This window comes from Daktulosphaira vitifoliae, unplaced genomic scaffold, assembly GCF_025091365.1.
Source record: "Daktulosphaira vitifoliae isolate Bord-2020 unplaced genomic scaffold, ASM2509136v1 Scaffold_5, whole genome shotgun sequence".
Lineage (NCBI taxonomy): Eukaryota > Metazoa > Arthropoda > Insecta > Hemiptera > Phylloxeridae > Daktulosphaira > Daktulosphaira vitifoliae.
In genome coordinates, this window is record NW_026099576.1 from 2,133,244 (window position 1) to 2,152,865 (window position 19,622).

General features: G+C 31.1%; 1 protein-coding gene across 1 annotated transcript in view; it reads right to left on the reverse strand.

The window, feature by feature from the left end:
• LOC126907156 (protein ABHD18) overlaps nucleotides 1-19,622 on the reverse strand; it is a 73,881-nt gene that overhangs the window by 47,058 nt on the left and 7,201 nt on the right. The window contains exons 6-7 of the mRNA XM_050688257.1: nucleotides 9,608-9,720; nucleotides 8,688-8,826 (exon numbers count right to left, since the gene is read on the reverse strand). Coding sequence (XP_050544214.1) covers nucleotides 8,688-8,826; nucleotides 9,608-9,720 — 252 coding nt within the window. The remainder of the gene's footprint in view (nucleotides 1-8,687; nucleotides 8,827-9,607; nucleotides 9,721-19,622) is intronic.

Genomic DNA, 19,622 nt, shown 5'->3' on the forward strand with positions numbered 1-19,622 from the left:
GTGGGGTCGTGGCATAGTTGGGTCCAGTATAGATGATATCTGACAGTGATTAAAATGACTATCATAAAAAACGCTTCGATGCAAATCTGTAGATAGTGTTTCATTTAGAGAAATTGGTTGATTATTCCAAAAGAAACATCAACTCGTATTTCTTTAATAATATCCTGATTAGTAGTTTTTGATTTTAAAATATAATATATGAATAAATACTAATTATAGTTTTTAAATTTAGTATGAAATTGTGAGGTCAGCTATGATGTATGGTTCATAGTGTTGGGCGGTTGATAAGAAAGTAGAACAGAGAATAAGTGTAGCAGAGATGAGAATGCTTAGTTGGATGAGTGGAGAGACTAGAGAAGATAGGNGTTGGATGAGTGGAGTGACTAGAGAAGATAGGATAAGGAACGAGCATATAAGAGGAAGTATAGGTGTTGCGTCAATCGTGGATAAGATGACAGAAAATAGACTTAGATTGTTTAGTCATGTTATGAGGAGAGAAGAATCGGAAGATGTAAGAACAGTTATAGAAATAAATGTTGAAGGAAGAAGAGGTAGAGGAAGACTNTTGAAGGAAGAAGAGATAGAGGAAGACCAAAAAAGAGATGGAGGGATGCTATTGAATGCGATTTGAGGACAGCTGATGTGAGGGTAGAAGATGTGGGAGATCGTGTCAAGTGGAAGCTTAGGATAAGGGTGGCCGACCCCAAGTAGTTGGGAATAAGGCAAAGAAAAAGAAAAAGATTAGCAGAAATTCCGGTGGCAATTGACATAATATAATTATTGTTTGAGAATGTACAATTTAGCGTTTAGTTCGGTTTAAACAATATAGCGTCAAATCAATTNTTGGGTTTAAATAATATAGCGTCAAATCAATTACCTACTCTATCGGTTGTATCTTAATATACACTACACTTTAATGGTACTATAAATAAATAAAATCACACATACACACATATGCATTTATAACATTGTGTCTAATGTAAGTATAACATGATAAAAAGTAACCATAAAATGAAAAAAAATGGAATATAAATTTTAGTACTCATATTAAATGTAATGTAATTCGAAAAATATTTGTTTAAATAAAAAAATATAAGATAATTTTTTTGTTTATAATTTTCTTTTAAACAACTCTTGTACGAATCTTTTTTTGTAAGTTAAATATTTTTTGAGAAAATTAAAAAAGCTCATATTTTTGAACTTTTGCGAGGCTGTAAAAAGAAAAGCTCAATTCCAATCAATGAGGACTATTAGTATGTCATTATACATATTTTAATTCAACTTTTAAAAACACAAAATTTGGTTGGGAATTTTTTCCGCAATTTTTCCTTTGTTGACTAGCCTATATGTCAATTTTAAACTTGTAATTAAATTAAAAGTTACGGTAATATATTCAATTTTTTTTACTATAAACTTTCATAAATCTTTATCAAAAATTTTTCATCATCTTTAAAGAACCAAAAAAATAGGTTAAAATTGAAAATTTGGACTGATTATTTTTAACATATTAAAAATCAAATCAGTAATAATTTGAAAACAAATTTTTTTTTCTTTTAATTATTATTTTATATATATAATTAGTAATAATATAAAAAATTAGAAGTGATAGAAATAGTCTACTTGCAGATTTGAAAACAACGCGAAAAGTTGATTTAGAAAAGTATATTTTTGCTTCTGATGAAAGTTCCTTGTAGTCCAGTGCATTTTTTTATAGTAACAAACAGTTTTTATTGAAAATTATTGTATCAAGCCCTTTAAATTTTTATACACGTAAAAGTAAAGCAAAATATAACTTCTTTATTATTTTTATAATTTCTCCGTTTAAATTACAATATTAAATATCAATTTCATACTAAATTTAATAATTATAATTAGTATATATTCATATATTATATTTTAAAATCAAAGAACTACTAATCATGATATAATTAAAGAAATAAGAGTTGATGTTGCTTTTGGAATAATCCACCAATTGCCTAATTAAAACAAAAAAAAAAAAAGTTTGTTGGGAATTTTTTCTGCTATTCTTCAAAATTACTCCTTCGTTGACTAGAATGAATCATTAAATAGAAAATTTTATGAGAATTAAAACAATGTTATTTTTAAGATTAATATGCAGTCAGGAAATTTTATAATTACTATATATTTATTACGGTATATTTATCAGAAAAACTCATTATTTTTTGCATTTTCATCGTAATAGAACACTTAAATAGAAATCATAGTAATCATTTCTAAGTAATTTTTGGAATTTAAAAAGATTCTACAATTGAAATATCCAGAACTGAATTAATTTTAATAATTTACTTTTGAATCCCTCTTATGGGCAGGTAAAGGGTTAGATTTAAAAAAAAAAAAAACCAAATGATAAATAAAGACATGCATCTCTAAATAAAAAAAAATATACTGATTTGGTCACTTTTGATAAAGTTTAACAGGTAACAAAGTTATAAGTTATATACATTGTACTACAAGGAACTTTCATCAGAAACAAAAATATAATATTGTAAATCAACATTTCGCGATGTTTTGAAATGTGCAATCCGACTATTTCTATCACTTTTAAGTTTTAATATTATTAAAAAATAGTATTTACAGATAAAAAAAAATAATTAATAACAAAAAAAATTGTTTTAAATTAATACTGATTTTGATTATTAATATGTTAAAATTAAGGAAAATGACATATTTAACCTATTTTTTGAATCGTTTAAAGTTAATTGTTGTAAATGTTTAAACAAAAATAAATAATTTATTTTACCATAACTTTTAGCTCAATTGGTAAGTTTGACATTGACATAATTAAATAGAAAATTTTATGACAATTAAAAAAATTGTATCGTTAAGATCAATATGCAGTCAGAAAGTTTTATAATTACTATTTATTGTAAATTTATCAGAAAAGCTCAATATTTTTTTTGCATTTTTATAGTAATAGATAACTTAAATAGAAGTAATAGAAATAATTTCCTAGTAACTTTTGTTGTTTATTATAGTCTAGTAGTAGTACACACAAATTCAGTAAAAAATTTATTAAATTACAAAGTAAAAAGATTTAATTTTGTACNTTATTAAATTACAAAATAAAATGATTTAATTTTGTACTTGAAACCTATCATATCAAACTTCATTCGTTAATAAATATTTTGAAAACATTAGAAATTAATGATTTTAATTGTCTTTATGGAGAACATGTAGTAACTAACTGTTTAATTGATAAATTAGAATTTTTTTTTCAATTTTTGAGGGCAATATCTTCAACTAGATACGAATTGTAGTCATTTGACGTATCGTTGAAAAAAGTAGGTCAAGTTAGAGTAGAGAAAATAAATGATAGTCACAAAAAAATATCTTCTCAGCTTTGCATCGAAGCTAAAACATTAGCACAGTGGGGTGGCGGTATAGTGTGAACAAGACATAGTTGGGATAAGTATAGATGATATATGACAGTGATTAAATCACTATTATATGAAACGCTTAAATGCATGATATTATTTTTGTGGTAATCTCGCCTGCTGAAATTTTACTATCATTATTCGAAAAGTATCCTAAATATTAAGTCAGACTATGGCCTAGTCGGAACTCTCCTAGTTTCACCTATGATTTCGTCCTCGGATGTGTTGTTAAATTTCATTTTAATCTAGATATTTTTGGTTATTTTTAAATATTTTAAAACTTAATTAAGTCGTGAATACTTCAATTGTAGAATCTTTTTAACACCAAGAGTTACATAAAAATGATTACAATGATTTATTAGGAAAAAAAAATAGTGATTTTAACCAAATTTTGTTCTTCTTCTTTTTGCATTCGACCATTAAGATCATACATTCAAACATATATCTTGCCATTTCACTCTATCCATCGCTAGTAAATTCCATTCGGCACTTGGGTCTATCATTTGTACATCCTTCCTGACTTGGTCTTCCCATCTTAGTCGGGGTTGTCCCAAGGGTCTCTTTCCTTGGGGGATCTCACATTGAACCATTCGGATTAAAGTTCCTTCTTTTCTCCATGCATGTCCAGCCCATTGAAGTCCCTATTTTTAATTTCTCTAATTATATCAGGCATTTGGTACAGCAGTTTAAGTTCCTCGTTTTTTCGAATTCTCCATTCCCCGTGGTCTCATCTATACACGGACCGAAGATTCTTCTTAATATTTTTCTTTCGAATATCAGTAATCTGTTTTGATCTGATTTCCGTAATGTCCATACTTCACAACCATACATTACCACTGGACGGATGAGGGTGCGATACAGTTGTATCTTGAGGTTCTTCGATAACGTTCTCGCTTTTAATAATTTACTTAGTCCGTAATAACACTTATTACCGGATTGGAGTCTTGCTTTTATTTCAATATGTTCATCGTTTTTTTGTGTCAATATCGATCCCAGATTGAAACCCAAACCCAACCAGATATTTGAACTCTTGCACTCTCTGAAACTTGTACTGCCCAAATTCCAAAAATGGCTGAACATGATCCGCGAGCTCTCCTCTCTGCACGATCATGTACTCAGTTTTATCAACGTTTATTTCTAAACCTATTTTTTTTGCCATATTTAATAGTTTTCCCGCTTGCTCCCTGAGATTTTCCTTCTTTTCCGCAAGTAATACTATATCGTCTGCGTAGGCCAAAACTCCTATTATGCAACCTCCCAATCGTACTCCGTTATCTTCAATACAGCTCCCCCTGATGACCCTTTCTAACGCTATATTAAATAGTATGGGTGACAGAGCGTCCCCTTGTCTCAAACCAGTCGATACTGGTATCCCTTGTGATACAATATTGCCAACTCTGATCTTGATTTCCGTGTGTAGAATATTTGCTTTGATCAGATTAATTAATTTCTGGGGCAATTTGAACTGTTTTAGTACATTCAATATAGATTCTCTATGTATGCAATCATACGCCTTCTTGAAATCAATAAATAGTACATGTACTTCTCTGTTACACTCCCACACTTTTTGGAAAATTTGTTTCAAAACAAATATATGATCTGTGGTAGATCTATTTTGTCTAAAACCTGCTTGATAATCTCCTAAAATACCTTCTGCCCACGGCTTAATTCTGTTTAATATACATTTGGATAGCACTTTATACGTAACATTTAATAGAGCGATACCTCTATAATTATCACACAACTGCTTATCTCCCTTTTTGTGTATATGATATATCAGTGCTGTTTGCCATTCCTCCGGAATCACTTATTTTCCCCAAACTTCTTTTATAGCCCGGACATATATTCAAGCAAGCCATTTCCCATACTTTTAAGCAACTCTCCAGGGATGCCATCTTCTCCGGGTGCTCTATGGTTCTTTAAGTTTCTTATTTGTTCTTGAATTTCCTCCATACTCGGTGCTAGGCAGATTGTATTATTAGTTTCCATAATCTCAAAGTGGAATAAACTATCTGGTGTATTATAGTTCAATAGCTGCTTAAAATAGTTCGCCCATTTATTTGCTATCTCTTCTTTAGATGTGATTAGCATTTCATCATCATTTTTGAGAACTTTCACCGGCTGCTTATATTCCTTACTTAAGAAGTTAACCTATTTATATAGGTCTCTTGTATTGTGACTAGCAAAATCCTGTTCTGCTTCCTTAAGTATATTTTGTAAATATTTTCTTTTTTCGCATCTTAATATGTTACTCGCTTCCCGTTGTCTCATTTTGAATCCTTCTAACTTCATCACATTCTCAGTGTCGGACAGCCATATATTTCTAGCATTCCTTCTTCTTTGTATGGCTTCTTCGCAAATATCATTAAACCAGGTTTTTTTCTTTGTCTTTTGTTTCCCTATTGTTTTTTCTGCTTCATCTTGAATAAGTTATTTTACCGTTTTCCACCTTTGTTCCACTTCTCTGCCTGACCCACTTGCAATTATCATTCTTAACTTTTTCTCTATACCTTTTTGAAAATTTTCAACTACCGCTGGATTGTTAAGGTTCGTGATGTCAAACGGTCCCGTAGTTCCTCCTCTCTTTATTTCTCGTCTTCTTTTTAACTTCACTCGTAATCTACCTGCCACAAGAAAGTGATCTAAATCGCTATCAGCTCCATGTACGGTTTTTACATCTAAAATACTGTTATTAAATCTTTCATTTATAAGCACATGGTCTATTTGGTTTATCTGTCGTCCATCTGGTGACCTCCACGTACCTTTGTGTATCTTCTTATGTGCGAACATGGTACTTTTAACCCTTAAATTTCTTCCCGTTGCCAAGTTTATAAGTCTGCACCCATTATCATTCGATAACTGGTGTAGACTATGCCCTCCTATTATTGGCTTAAAACATTCTTCACGTCCGATTTTTGCGTTAAAATCTCCTAATATGATTTGTACACAGTCTCTTGGTATCTCACACAGTATACTGTCTAACAACGAGTAGAAATCATCTTTTTTATTTTCATCCTTGTCCTCTGAAGGAGCATGTCCATTTACGAAGACTACTTCAAACCATTTTGTATCCAGTGTCAACATCGTTAATCTAGGGTTTATAACTTTAAAACTTTTTACCGCTGCTAGTAGCTTGTTGTTAACCGCGAATCCACTTCCAGCTTGTCTTCTTCCGTCACAAGCACCAAAAAAATAACGTTGTATTACTTATTTGTATTGAGCCCGTATCTTGCCACCTCATTTCCTGTAGTGCCACTACTCCTAACTTGTATCTTTCTATCTCTCTAACTATTGTTCCTACTGCTCCAGGTTTAAAAAAAAGTGCGTACATTCCAGGTTCCAAAACGTAATGCCGATTTCCAGTTTTCCAGTCTAAAGTCCTTTGATCCACAATTCCTAGGCAAATTTATATTTGATTCCTGAACAAGGAATTTTTACAGGATAGGTTGTTAGCCTATCGCCAACTCCATTATACCCATGGAGAGGGTAGCTCATGGCCCCAGGTTCGCTAAACCTGTAGTACTAAATGCTTAGTAGCCCCTTAAGGGGAATTTTGTTCTTCTATCATAAATTTATTGTAATAAGAAATTATAAAATATCCTGACAACATATTAATCTTAACAATATCATTTTTTTTAAATTCTCATAAAATTTTCTATTTAATGATGTCGATATTAAACTTCTTAGTTAAGCTAAAAAAAGTAATGGTAATAATTCAACCTTTTTTTTATTATAAACTTTCATAAAAATCAACTAATTAAATTATACTTTCGATTACATTTATAAATCAAAGAACTATTTATTAGGATATAATTAAGGAAATAGAACTTGATACTGATTTGGGAATAATCCACCAATTGCTTAAAATTCAACATTATCTGCAGATATGCATCTAAGCGTTTCAAATAATAGTGATTTTAATCACTGTCATATATCATCTATACTTATCCCAACTATGTATTGTTCACACTTTACCGCCACCCCACTGTGCTAATGTTTCAGCTTGATGCGAAGCTGAGAAGGTATTAATTTTACCATGATGTGTTTTTTTTTTTTTTTTTTAATGTCTGTTGCCACTTTTTCTCAGCTCTCACTGGACCGATTTCTTTCAACAATACGTCAAACAATATCACAAATCGTATCTAGTTGAAGACATTACCCTTAAAAATTAAAAAATTTTCCCTCGTTCCCCGCAAAGGGGAGAAATATCCAAAAAAATTACAAATTTAAAAGTCAGTAAATTTTGTCATTTTTTTCACTTTCTTTTCTTAAAACTTCCATAACTTTTTGAAAAATAAACAAATCAACATAATTTTTTTTTATACTAAAACCTTTGATATTTCCTTTTCATTTGATATCATTTTTTTGAAAATTTAACACTTAACCTGCTCACTGCGGGGGATTTAAAATTGCAACTTTTTTACAAAAACTAACTTCTTCAACTTAATTTTTGAAAATGTTCCGGAAATACTGCGTCCTTTAAACATATATCAAATTAAAGTTTATTTTATGTACTATAAAATGAAAAAAAAAAATTTGTCCGACACTTTATCTTCTGCATGTAAACGGCTGCCGTAATTAAAAAAACGCTTTTTTGTGTGTTAAAATTTTCGATTTTAAATTTTCAACTTAAAAATGCCATAACTTTTCGAAAAATGTATGTATCAGTACAAGTTTTTTTTTCTAAATACATTATAAGTACATCTTTCATTTGACATACTTTTTATTAAAATTGGACAATTTCCCCTGATATAGGTGTCGTACAAAACTTGAAACATTGTATAAAACATAGAACTTATTCAACTGAACTTTTGAAAATGTTCCGGAAATACTGCGTCCTTTAAACATATATATAAATGGAAGCTTATTTTATGTACTATAAAATAAAAAATAAAAAAAATTGTCCCTACACCTTATCTACTATGTGCAAATTGCTGTCGAAATTAAAAAAAAAATGTAATATTTGCGATAAAAATCACCTTCTATAAGGATGTTTTTTGTACTTAAAACTGTCATCATTTTTTCAAATATTAACAAATCAAAATAATATTTTTTTATATTGAAACCTTAGATATTTCCCTTTCATCAATCAAATGATTGATTAACGTAATTGCCAAAAATGTATTAATGATAGACTAGAACGAAATCTAACAAATAGACGGAAGGAGATTTTAATGACAGCATTAGTTTTGAATGCTTCGCTAAGTTAACGAAGAAGAAGAAATATTTGTAACGAGCGTACAAATTACAAACGATTAAAATTAAACATAATTAATGTATTGAAATACTTACATGTCCACCCATCGATAAACCAGTAACTCCAAGAGGTCCAAAACCTTCTCGTTCACACCAATGAAATAACACGAGAGATTCCAATATAAGACAAGCACCCATCACAAAAATATCAGAAACATTACATAATATAGATCTTCTGCAATTAAAATAAAATTAAAAATAAATGAAAACAATCATTCCAAAAAAAAAAAGAAATGCTTTTATCTATACATGTCACGAAAATATATAAACGGCGTTATCATTTTTCTACATAGGCAAAGTAATATAGAAATTGTTTTTAATTAATTTTTTACCGACATATAATTATAAAAAAGTACATTTAATATTCTACATTTTTAGATGCTATTCATCAATTAAGTAACTGGTGTATTAAGTAAAATGATCCCTAGGCCCACAGTTTCGGCTATAATTCAATAAAAATTTAGTTAAACAAGGTAGGATAGGTATAGAAAAATTATTTTATGTTTCAAAATGTGAAACAAATTAAATAAACTTAAATTTTTTTTTAATGGAATAAAATTTAACTGAGTGTTGCTTTCTTGCACTATAACTAGATCATCGTTAGGTTAGTTAATATCGGTACTGAAATTCTTCCAAATAAGCTTCCAATATTGAAATTCAATGGATATTTCATAATCGCTGTTGATCTTTCTATATTATGTATTGATATGTTGTTTCAAGATTCAATGCGATGCTGACAAGGTATTAATTTTACTATGATGTGTTTATTTTAAGATTTTGTATTTAATAATATACTAACATAAATATAGATAGTCCTAACTTTTACATTCGTAGATTGTTATTATTATTATTATTATTAATAAATGTAAATGATATAATTGTTACGATTTTTTCGATTTTGAAAAAATGTCACTAGGCACAAAATAAATAAATAAATATAAAAATAAATAACTTACACTTGATTAATTGGCTTTCTTTTTCCATAAAAAGGATTTTCTAAAATGATTGATCCTATTCCAGCTTCTTTTAAAAGTGGTTTCGCTAAAATAGTTCTTCTTCGCCAATAATTCTAATACGAGAAAATGATTAATATTATAAGTTTTAAATTAAATTTATATATAATATATAAGGATGGATACTGTCATCTACGAGGGCATTTTGTGTAATTTAGTATGAAATTGATATTCAATAATTTCATATTGTAATTTTTACGGAGAAATTAAAAATAATAATAATATAGTAGTAGATTTCGTTATTTTTAAGGCAAACGTATGTAAAAATTGAAGAGTTTGATGTAAAACTTGAAGAAAGAACGTTTTGTTAGATATGAATAAATACACAAGTGTACAAAGAACTTTTAATAAACCAAATTAAATTTCCCTAAACCCATTTTTGCACTGGTTTCAAATTTTCAATAAGATTTTTTTGAGATTATTACTAATTAGTAAAAAACGAGTATTTACACAAAAAAAAATATATATATATAAATTAAAAATAAAGAAAAAAATTTTTTCTTCAAATTATTATTGATTTTAATTTTTAATATGTTAAAATTAATCTGTACAAAATTTCTTTTCAAATTGTCATGTTTGTCATGTTGGGGAGTTGATGTTGTTGTTGTCGTTGTTGCTCATGCTGTCACGCAGGCTTTTAAATGTCATCCAGTTTTTAGTCGGAAACCGGACGTCATTTGTGACGTCGACGAACCTGCGCGCACCCAAAGCAAAACAAACGTCGTATCGTAAAGTGTAAAAACAAAAAAAAAAGAAATATCATATAAAATACAGTCCACATCAAAGATAAAAAAATTGCGTTAATATTTTGTGAGCTACTGACCATTTGGTTCATTCGGACGTGGATGCATTTGGACTATTGATCGCGGATGCAATTGATCCATTTATTCATAATTCGTATATAATAGAGACCGTGTGGCCAGGGGAGAAACTGTGCCGTGGCGCGGAAGGTCCAAAATTAGTGAAAATCGTTAAGTGTGATTTTTTAGTAATCTCAATAATGAAATCCGTAGTTATACATCGTTCTATTAACTTCGTAATTACACATCGTCGTGTATAAATTCGTAGTCATCGTAAGAAAAGAAAATACAATTGAAGAGAGCGTCGCATTACCGTTCAGGAAATAAGACTCAAAAGTGATACAATCTAAGTCGGTAACTTATTTCCTTTTTATTCCTTATTTAAAAAAGAAAAAATATCTAACTAGAGAAGATTATTTTTAATTTACCTATTTTTATGTAATAGTATGAATAATAAAATTAGCGTAGCTTTGGGTTTGCGCAAGAAAGCAAGGTATACATATATAAGAAAGAATAGTATTTAGTAATATGTAGTAATTGTATCATTGTGGAATCAAGATAAGAGCGAACAAGTTTATTGTAAATATAATACGAGATAGGTGTAGAGTAGTAATAACAGCTGTAAAATTGTGAGAGATAATATGGAGGATTTTAAAAATCTAATACAGTAGAAGTCCGATAATCCGGCATCCAACAGTAGAACAAATTTTTTTGTATTTGCATACTGTATTTTTAGTTTAATTATTAACGTAATTGTTCTTATAGCAAAGCCTACACTAAAAGGAAAGCGCACCGCCCAATAGACCGGCACGGAGCCGGTCCCGAACCCGTGCCGGATTATCGGAATTCTACTGTAATGCGAAACAGGGAACTGAAATCGTCGCTGACGAGATTTGAGAAGTTCATAAGAGAGCTAAATGAAAGCGACGAGATAAATCAACTAAAATTAAGGAGGCGAAAGATAGAAGAAATATGGAGCGAGTTTGATCAAGTTCAAAGTGCCATTAAAATAGAATCAGAAGAAAAAAGTCAAGCGACTTATCGAAAAGATTTTGAAGACGCATTTTATAGAAGTGTTGCTGCAGCTGATAGTTTTATTCAAAATAAAGAAACGCCTAGTGTAAATAATAGAGTCCCACAAGTTATAGAGGCGGAACATAACATATCGTTATCTAGATTGCCTATACATTTGCCACAAGTAACGTTACCAAATTTTCCCGGTGATTATTATGAATGGTCAACATTATATGATTTATTTAATAATTTAATTCATACAACTACTAGTAGTTTGATGCCGATTCAAAAGTTTTTTTATTTACGCGGTTCGTTGCTTTAAATTCGATTAAATATCTAAGTATGTCAGCTGAAAATTACACTGTGGCTTGAAAAACTTTAACAGAGCAGTTTAATAGTACAAAGGTTATCGTACAAAGTCATGTGAAAGCGATTTGCGATATGGAGACCTTGAGTAATGAATCTGCTGTAAAACAAAGGCAATTTATAGATAAATTAAGTAATCATATCCAATCTTTGAGTACACTCGGGTATGAGTCGAATAATTGGGGTCCGTTAATGTTTCATATTGTTATGATAAAATTAGATAAAATGACTTTACGCGCTTGGGAAACGTCTGCTTGTTAAACAAAAGTAGCAGAGCTAAATGAATTATTAGAATTTTTAGAAAGACGTTTTAAAATATTAGAATTGATGAAAACATCAAAAACGATCACTACGCGTGTTCTAGGAGTAAATGATCTAAGCAGTAAGCATCAAAATATAAAGGAAGAATTATTTACTAAATCATTTGCAGTAGCTGATAAAACATTGGAATGTTTTGTATATAAAAGTCCGCATACAATTTATCTTTGTCCAACCTTTTTAGCGTTAATGATTCAAGAGCGTATAAATAAAGTAAATGATTTAAAACTTGGTCGAATTTGTTTACAGCAGTATGCGGGTAAAAAATGTTTATCGAAATATTGTTTGCGATGCTAAAAAACCGCATAATTCTTTGTTACATTTCGTTCAGCGTACGCCAACTGTAATAGCTGATCCGAACGTAAACAATAGCACACTAATATCCGAATCGATAGAACCGGTAGAAACAAAGAGCTCGCACAACGCAATCATCTCTACCTTTGAACAAGTCATTTTATCAAACGCGGTAGTATCAATTCAAGACAATAACAATATTCTTTTATTAGATTCTGGTTCACAAAATAATTTTATTTCCGAATCATTAGTACAGAAATTAAAATTGAAAAGAGGAAAATAACTCAATAGTAATCGGCATAGGCGAAACTGTAAAAAATATATCCGCGTCGGCTGAAATACAGTTTGAGTCGCGTTTAAATAATTTTTGTTTAAATATAAGGTATTTAGTGGTACCCAAAGTGACTGGTAGTTTACCTACACGAAGAATAAGTGGAAATGTGCAGGTGTCATGTCATATCGTATTAGCAGATCCATAGTTCAGAAATCCCCAAAAGGTTGACGTATTATTAAGGGTGGCACAATTTTATGAAGTTCTCGAAACTGATCGGTTAAAATTATTTGAGGGAAAAAATTTGGCTGGGTGATTTCAAGGCCCATTCCGAAAACGATTTACAATAACCTTAAGACAAATAGTAAGAGTTGTCACGTGAGTGAAAAATGTGATAAGTGTAGTAATCGACTAGAAGGATTGATAACACAATTTTGGAAATTAGAAACGATTAAAAAGGAATACCCTTATAATGTTGAAGAAAAGAAATGTAAAGAAATATTTGAACGCACCGGGACTCAGACACGACCTGTCGATTTGTCGTACATTTTCGAAATCGGACTAATAATCTCGGGCAATATTTCCATATTGCAAAAAGGCGTTGGTTATCGATGGAAAGAAATTAAGTCATGACACGGTGTTAAAAAGGGAATTCGTAAAATTTCTTAAAAATATGAAGGAGGTAGGTATAGTAGATGAAGAAGATCAGAGCGCGGATTGTTATTTACCACATCATGCTGTACACAATTATAATAGTATTACTACAAAGGTACGTACAGTTTTTGATGCCTCGCGTAAGACGCAATCGGACTTGAGTTTAAATGACGCGTTATTAAATGGTCCAGTTCTGCAAGAAGAATTGATAGTGATACTGACTAGATTTCGTACACACAGGTACATCATTATTGCCGATATAGTTAAAATGTACAGACAGATAATGGTTACTAAAAATGACAGGAAATATCAACAGATTTTGTAGCGAAGTGAACCTTATCAACCACTAAAAATATATGAATTAGCAACGGTAACTTACAGGACTAGGCCGGCTTCATTTTTAGCAATGGCGTGTTTGCAAAAATTAGCTATAGACGAGTGCAAAAATTTTCCAGTAGCATGTAAGGTGTTAGCCAGAGACTTTTATATGGATGATTGATTAACGGGATTTATTAATCAGAGAAAACATACGACGCGTGCTTATATTTACGTTGTACAGATAACACAGGTAAAATCAATTCACATCTCATTTGCGCATAATCGAAAGTCGCACCTCTAAAAATAATTTCATTACCTCGAAAAGAATTATGCGCTGCTTTGCTACTTGCCAAATTAGCAAAACGTATTATACCTAAATAATGTTTAGATATTAAACAAACATTTTTGTGGTCCGACTCATATGTTGTTTTAGCTTGGGTTAGTCATCATCTAGTAAATGGAAGACGTTTGTAATGAATAGAATTGGTGAAATACATGATTTAAGTAATGTAAACCAATGATCTCACGTTAGAACAGAGCACAATACTGCTGATATAATTTCCAGTGGCAGTAGAGCGCTAAAACTAAAAAACAATAAATTATGGTGGTATGGTCCTGAGTGAAAAACAAAGCGAATGGGCATTAAATCATGATAAGTTTAGTGACGACAATAGAAGTCTAGTCGAGTGCGAGACGAAAACAGTTAAGTTAGTTAGTTAGTTAGGTAGTAAGTTAGTTGTTAATTGTAGTGGAACATAGGGCTCCACAAGGGGGGGAGTCAGTGAGTACTAGGGTCCCGGGGAAAAAACAAATTATATACGTTTTTTTCATTTAAATTAGAAAAATATAATAAGTCATGACGACCCAGTCAATATATTTTTATATAATATTAGTATATTAATAATTTTTATTTTTTCCTATAATACATAATATTGTTTAACAATCTAAATATATATTATTTTTATTTAATGAGATCGACTACTTGGCGTCGGTAGGATGGTAGGCGGGTAGGGCGTACAGCGCGAACATTTCTTGGGATAATAAAAGGGGAAAAAATTCGGGACGATAAAAGCAAATAGTCTGCCGCGCTGCTCTACTAGTGCTATTATTGGCATTAGAAGATAATAATTCTCTTACCAACGACCGAAGTCAAAACAACTCGCAATCATAGTTTTTACCACAAGCGTACATCTACTGAGCTGTTGCGGTAATTGTAGGACTCTCTACGTACGATATTATTTAAGTTATAATATTTTGAATAAATACGAAAATGTCATTTTATAAGCATAAATCTGAATTCCAGAAACGGAAATTGAAATTGGAAAAAGAAGAAAAAGCAGTTTCAAACAGTTAGGTAATAAGTACATTTTTCAAATCAGTTCAAACAAATACACATTCTGCGAAAACTATACCACATAATAACAAAGTATTAGAAATTGATATCCCTAAACAATCTTGTAATACTTTTAAGGTAGAAATACATGATCCTGGAAATGCGAGTGCCTGTTCTTCGGGCGAAATCGAATTTAACGATTTTACTTACGCTAATTTGTGGCCTCAACAAATTAACGACGATATTCGTCAAAAAATTATTGATGAAAATCCTTCTAATTTCGACAATTTATTAAAAATAAAAAGTAGTACAGGGTTTGTATAATAAGTAACCGGACTGACCTCATAAAATTTTTTATTGCTGCAATATTTACAATTTTCTTTCAGAAACTTTCAAAGTAGTCCCCATTGGAGTCGATGACGCGTTGATAGCGGTTTTTCCAGTCCTGGAACGCCCGCTGGAAGTCGGCAACCGGAATGCTGTCTAGAGCCCTCGTCGTAGCGATTTGAACGTTCTCCAGAGTCCCGAAACGCGTTCCCTTCATGTCTCTCTTTATCTTGGGGAACAAAAAAAAGTCGGGTGGTGCCAGATCTGGGCTGTAGGGAGGCTGTGGCCACGTCGTTCTCGATTTTTTGGCCAATTCCTCGGTAACAAGCAGGCAGGTGTCCGACGGCGCGTTGTCGTGATGCAGGATCCATGAATCGGCAATCTCCGGACGGACTCGGCGAACCCGGGCAGTCAGTCGTCAGATCACCCCTTTGTAGAACTCGCCGTTTACTGTTTGTCCTGGCGGTACAAATTCTTTGTGAACAATACCTTTGACGTCAAAAAATGCGATGAGCATCGACTTCACCCTCGATTTGCTCATCCGCGCTTTTTTGGGTCGCGGCGACGCCGACGTGTGCCATTCTGTACTTTGCCTTTTTGTTTCAGGGTCGTATTCAAAAACCCATGACTCGTCTCCTGAAATAACACGGTCCAAAATTTCTGGTTCAGTTTGCAGTCGATCAATCATTTCCGAAGCGACAGCGACGCGACGTTCCTTTTGCTCGTCCGTGAGAACTTTGGGCACGAGCTTCGCGCAAATTTTTCTCATGCCCAAATCGTTTGTAATAATGTTGTGCACGGTCATTTTGTCAATGCCCACCTCATCGGCGATCATCCGGATGCTCAAACGACGGTCATTGTTCAAAACATCACGCACTTTCTTCACATTTGCGTCCGTGTGAGTGGAAACTGGACGGCCGATGCGCTGCTCGTCATGGACGTCTTCGCGGCCGTCCCGGAAATTTTTGTGCCACTCAAACACTTGAGTTCTGGATAGGGCATCCTCACCGAAAGCCTCTTGAATCATTTTAAGAGTTTCCGTGGCGGTTTTTTTTAATTTCACACAAAATTTGATGCTAACACACACATTGCTCGATCGTTCGCTCCATTTTCACTCCGACGAGGTTTTTCAACATGCATTGCGCTCTTGGGCTATCCTGTCTCTCCAAGTGCTTGGAGGCAACTGACTACTGGTCGGCTGGCTTCCCTAAATCCCCCACCACCACCCAAGCACCACAGACCGGCTAGCAGACGCTTTGTTGGCGCGGCGTAGGTACAGTCCGGTTACTTATTATACAAACCCTGTATGCCTAAAGACTTAGTCGGTTAAAAGTTTTCTGAATTCTTATTACATACCAAATCATCAAATAACAGAGAAAAATATCCACATGATTGGCTAATTTATAGTACAATCAAACAAACATTCCTTTTCTTGTTTATTATTTAATGAAAAGCTTGCTGCGCCAATAAAAAATCGAAGCGTTTTAAGTAAGAAAAGCGGATTTTCTCCCAAAATAATACCATGGAAAAAGTTATATAATAGGCTTCCATTACATGAAAATAGTAAAACACATCGTACTTGTTATTGTATGTGGAAAAATGTACAGCATTCTTTATTAGGTTTTGGAGTAGATAGCCTATTACAAAAACAAATTCTTAGTGAAACAGAAAAATGGAAAGCTATCTTAAAAAGGCTTCTTGATGTTACTTTATTCCTAGCTTCTAGAGGATTGCCTTTTCAAGGCAGTAGCAATAAAATTGGTGACGTAAATAATGGTAACTTTTTTGGTATATTAGAACTTCTTGGACACGTTATGATGAAATAACAAGAGAGCATTCAGCGTATGTTAAAGAATATCAAAATGAAGGCGAGAGTATAAGAGGAAAGATCCATTATTTATCTTGGGTGAGACAAAATGAATTTATTTCCCTTTGTGGTGATAAAGTTTTAAAATACATTCTTGAGAAACGAACTGAATCAATATATTATTCAATTATCGCTGATGCTACTCCCAATATTTCACACCAAAAACAGAATGTTTTAATTTTAAAGTATGTTGTGCGTAATAAAGAGACAAAAACATTTGAAATTCAAGAAAGGTTTGTTGAGTTTTTAAACTTAAATGAAAAAACAGGTGAAAGTATTGCTACTATGTTATTGACAGTATTAGACCGTCATAAAATTCCATTACTGGATTGTCAAGCCCAAGCATATGGTAATGGTTGTAATATGAGTGGGAAAATTAAGGGTATACAAGCTCGAATTTTAGAAAAAAATAACATTGCTTTTTATTCACCATGCAGCGCTCATTCCCTTAATCTCGTCGGTTTTAATGCAGTAAAAATACATTCAAGAGTTAAAACTTTTTTTGGATGTGTACAAAGCTTATATGTAAGTTCAGCAATTCAGCAAAATGAAATATTTTAAGTGAAGAGGTTAGTGTATCATTAGAATCTCAGTCTGAAATACGATAAAGTTCCCGTGTTTCAGCCATACGTCCATTTGTCAAGCATCTTCCTGGTATTTTAAAATCATTAAATAGAGTTTTCAATAAAATTAACATGTCAGACAAAATATATAGTGAATCAATGGCGTTGAAAAAATGTTTTTCGTCATTTGAATGCGTAGCTATGGCCAGTTTTTGGTTCAAAGTACTTTTTTCTATAAATGAACTAAGTATAATTATTCAGTCAAAAGGTATATCTCTTGAAATTGAAATTGATTTAATAAAAGATTTGATTAAAGAATTGAACAATATAAGAGACGAATGGCTTAAAATTGTAAATGAAGCTTATTTAGTGGAAAACAATTTAAATATTAAACTAAATTTTCCTATAGAAGAAAGAAGGGCAAAGAAAAAAAAAGTTTTTCTTGACGAAGTTTGATCAGAGACTATTACTGAACCTAATAAAGCAATTAAAGCACAGGATTTTTTAAAAGGGATGTTATATTTAATAGTATAGATGGTATTATAACTGACTTGGCATGCCGCTTTGAAGCACATCAAAAACTTAAATCTGTTTTCCCCTATCTTATGCTACATGAAGTTATCACGTGAAGAACTTGAAATTAACGTAAAAAAAATAATTGGTGTATATTTTAATGATTTATCGCCTACTATGATGGATAAATTATTTCATTTAAACAATATTCATAAATCGATTATTCAAACAGACATTGAAATACCTCTTCTAAAATTATTAAACGAAATTTATTCAAAGAAATTAGAATCTATTTTTATGAATACTTCTGTTGCTTTAAGGATATTTTTTACACTCCCAATGACTGTCTCCGAAGCAGAAAGAGCATTTAGTAAATCAAAAAATCAGCTTAAAACTTGGCAGAGGGCTTCAATCAGCCAAGAACAACTCAATTCCCTTGCACTTTTATCGATTGAAAACTAACTTGCATCAAAAATTAACTTCAATGATGTTATACATGATTTTGCAAAAAAAAGCTAAAAAAGAAAAATGTAAAATATATGTTTGAAATTGAGGCACATAGAACACAAACAGCTTAACCCACAAAAATGAAATTATATGACCACATACCAAAATTGTAATTTACTTCAATAAATATTTTAAAATGACACATGATAAAAATAACTTAGTTATAATAATCATTTGTTTTCCTACAACATTCATTACATAATAAAGATATATTATAATAATTATTACACATTATTCATCATAAAATTTATAAAATTAATCAAAACAATTTGTTTGAAATTAACATTTTATAATTATTGTAGAGATCATTAATATTAATAATAGTTATCACATTATGTCTTCTGTGCTTAGTGCAAAAAACAAAACAAAAAAATAAATAATTTTAATATTATAATAGTAATATTGTAATACTTAACTAAATCTTAGTGTACTCCTCTAAACATTTAAAAATTAAACATAATAAAAATAACTTTTAGTGATAATAAAAATCTGTATTACTCCTTTTAACATTGTATAATATTTTGAAGAAACATAATTATAACAATTCCCCATCATAAAATTTAATAAAATAAACAAAAACTTAACGGTATTCTCTGCTTAAATATATTTTTTAAAAAAATCTCATAAGAATGTGTACCTACAACTTAAAATGTTTATGTACTTCTAATAATTAAAAAATAATTTGAATGTTTCCAAGTTTCTTTTCATTATTTTCACATTTATTTAAATCAGGATAATCTTCATAAATGTTTTTATTAACTTTAAGACTATTATAAAATTGATGTTTTATTCGTGATATGAATGCAAGTAAAT